Genomic DNA, 2500 nt, shown 5'->3' with positions numbered 1-2500 from the left:
CTTACTGTCATATATATATATATATATATATATATATATATATATATATATATATATATATATATATATATATATATATATATATATATATATATATACAAGGCTCGAAAGAACAATACCGGTGTTGGACAAGTTTCATCAGTTGTGAATAAAACATTGAAAGTAAGAATGCATCACCAACATGTTGAGAGTTTTCTTAAAATCCGTAGAAGAATTTACATCGCCACGATATTTGAAAAGTAATCTACCTTTACTCTACGTATGAATTGTATTCATCTTAATTGCTACGAGCATATATTGAATAATATTTCAAAAGTGGGGAGTTCTATTGAAGTTTTTTTTACTAAGAAAAGTTTTGGTTTTATTATATTAGTAGCGTTACCAAAGCATTCGGTGCCAGAAACTCATCTTTTCAATTTTCAGGTGGATGATCACGATCGGTGGTTAGATATTATATTTTTAGGTCTTAGATTTTGTTCGTTAATGAAACGCAGTTTGTTTCAGTTTTAAAGTTTCCTTTGTCAAATTGAGGAAGTGTTATAACTTTCCTTCAGAATAACGCTGTTGATTTATTTACTAACAATGTTAGTAACACAGTGACCTATATAAATGAAATAGAATAAAAAGCCGCAAAGGTCCTCGTGTAAATGCCATGATTGAGTAATCATATTGAAACCCTAGTGAGAGAACAAATCAAAATATTTACACATGTATCAAAAATCTTAAAAAGACTTTAATTGCTCTAAGCGAAAGTCACAAAGAAATGTTTAAATGATTTAACAAAATTGAGTTAAGCTCGAAGAGAAAAAGTGGAAAAGGCTTTGGAAATGGCCTAGAAGAGGTTCCTCATGAAAATCACTGAAGCCAAAGATAGTATTAGACCTGGGATGGTTGAGGCCATGGTTCCTGCTCCAGCTGTGGACAAAGAAAAGGAAAATTCGTTAGACATTTAGTTCACGGTAATCACTAGGTGTCGACATAATGAAAATATAAAATTCTCGGATAAAAGTCACTAGAAAAGTTAAACAAATTGTGTGTTATACAGCATAATATGTATATGGTAGTTGATTATATGTTCTGCCTATTAGCCCTGTTTGGTGAGATAGCGCCCCCAGGAATAGATGGCTTATTCCCAAAAACCTCCAATGTAATCCCCACCGGCCTCAAATGTAAAAGGTTCTCAACACGTTATTAGGCCTCTTCTGACTTTTAGTTATGGTGTATTAGTGCCCCAGGTCATTGGTGCATCTGGTGGTAATGGTCAGTTGATACTTATTGTTTACCATTATGGCATTCAAAAAGTTTTACTTTTTCGGACAGATTCTGCTAAAATTAGCAACTGACCTTACTTGGTAATATGTGTTCTGTGAAACTACGGGTTAGATAAGTCTAACCGTGCAATGAAAACATCTGAAACAAACTATATATACAGTATATATATATATATATATATATATATATATATATATATATATATATATATACTGTATATATATATTATATATATACAGTATATATATATATATATACATATATATATATATATATATATATACTGTATATATATATTATATATATACAGTATATATATATATATATATATATATATATATATATATATATATATACTGTATATATATAATATATATATACAGTATATATATATATATATATATATATATATATATATATATATATATATATATATATACTGTATATATATATTATATATATACAGTATATATATATATATACATATATATATATATATATATATATACTGTATATATATATTATATATATACAGTATATATATATATATATATATATATATATATATATATATATATATATAGTCAAAAAGTGTTCAGGTATTTATGAGAAGTACTTTCGAGAACTGCAAGCTCACGAATGTTAAATATTCTTTGGAGCCGTTTGATACGTAATGTATAAGATTGTAAGCGATTCTACACTATTCAATAGCCCCGAATGACCTGAAGACTAATAAAGTTATAACTAATTACTAACCAACCACTCTTTAACACTACCTGGTATAGGATGAGCCTGACGACTGAGGAGAGTGCGAATCATTGCCAGTGTTGTTGTCGTCAGAAATTCATCTCTTTCCGGAGTCAACTGACACATGTCTGTGCAGTTGTTCATCAAGGGCACAACTCGAAGTCTTTCTATAATGAGAATGCTGATATTATCATCTTTTTTTATCTTTGTTGATAAATAAACTAGATTTCCTTGTGATGTGCAATTCATAGGATTTTATATTTCTTACAATATAGAAAGAAAGACTCATTGAGAGAAATAATATTGATTATAAAGTAAAAGAATCAATGGGATAAGTAAAATGTAGTTGATACAAAAGGAAAGTGGTGCATTTTTATTATAACAATCTCCCATTAGCTTTTGTATATATAGCTTAATCGTTCAGATCGGAAAGAGATTGTCTTTACAGATGAAAATAGCTAATTTTTAGGCCATTGCAGAT

The 2500-nt window shown here is 28.2% G+C and overlaps 1 protein-coding gene across 1 annotated transcript in view; it reads right to left on the bottom strand.

The window, feature by feature from the left end:
* The window catches only part of LOC137654495 (uncharacterized), a 27135-nt gene that overhangs the window by 227 nt on the left and 24408 nt on the right, over positions 1 to 2500 (bottom strand). Inside the window, exons 7-8 of the mRNA XM_068388167.1 lie at positions 2049 to 2186; positions 1 to 915 (exon numbers count right to left, since the gene is read on the bottom strand). The exon at positions 1 to 915 is cut by the window's left edge and continues 227 nt beyond it. Coding sequence (XP_068244268.1) covers positions 833 to 915; positions 2049 to 2186 — 221 coding nt within the window. The 3' untranslated portion in view covers positions 1 to 832. The remainder of the gene's footprint in view (positions 916 to 2048; positions 2187 to 2500) is intronic.

This window comes from Palaemon carinicauda, chromosome 1, assembly GCF_036898095.1.
Source record: "Palaemon carinicauda isolate YSFRI2023 chromosome 1, ASM3689809v2, whole genome shotgun sequence".
Classification (NCBI taxonomy): Eukaryota; Metazoa; Arthropoda; class Malacostraca; order Decapoda; family Palaemonidae; genus Palaemon; species Palaemon carinicauda.
Note: the sequence above shows the minus strand (reverse complement) of the source record. Positions and strands in the feature narration are given on the sequence as shown.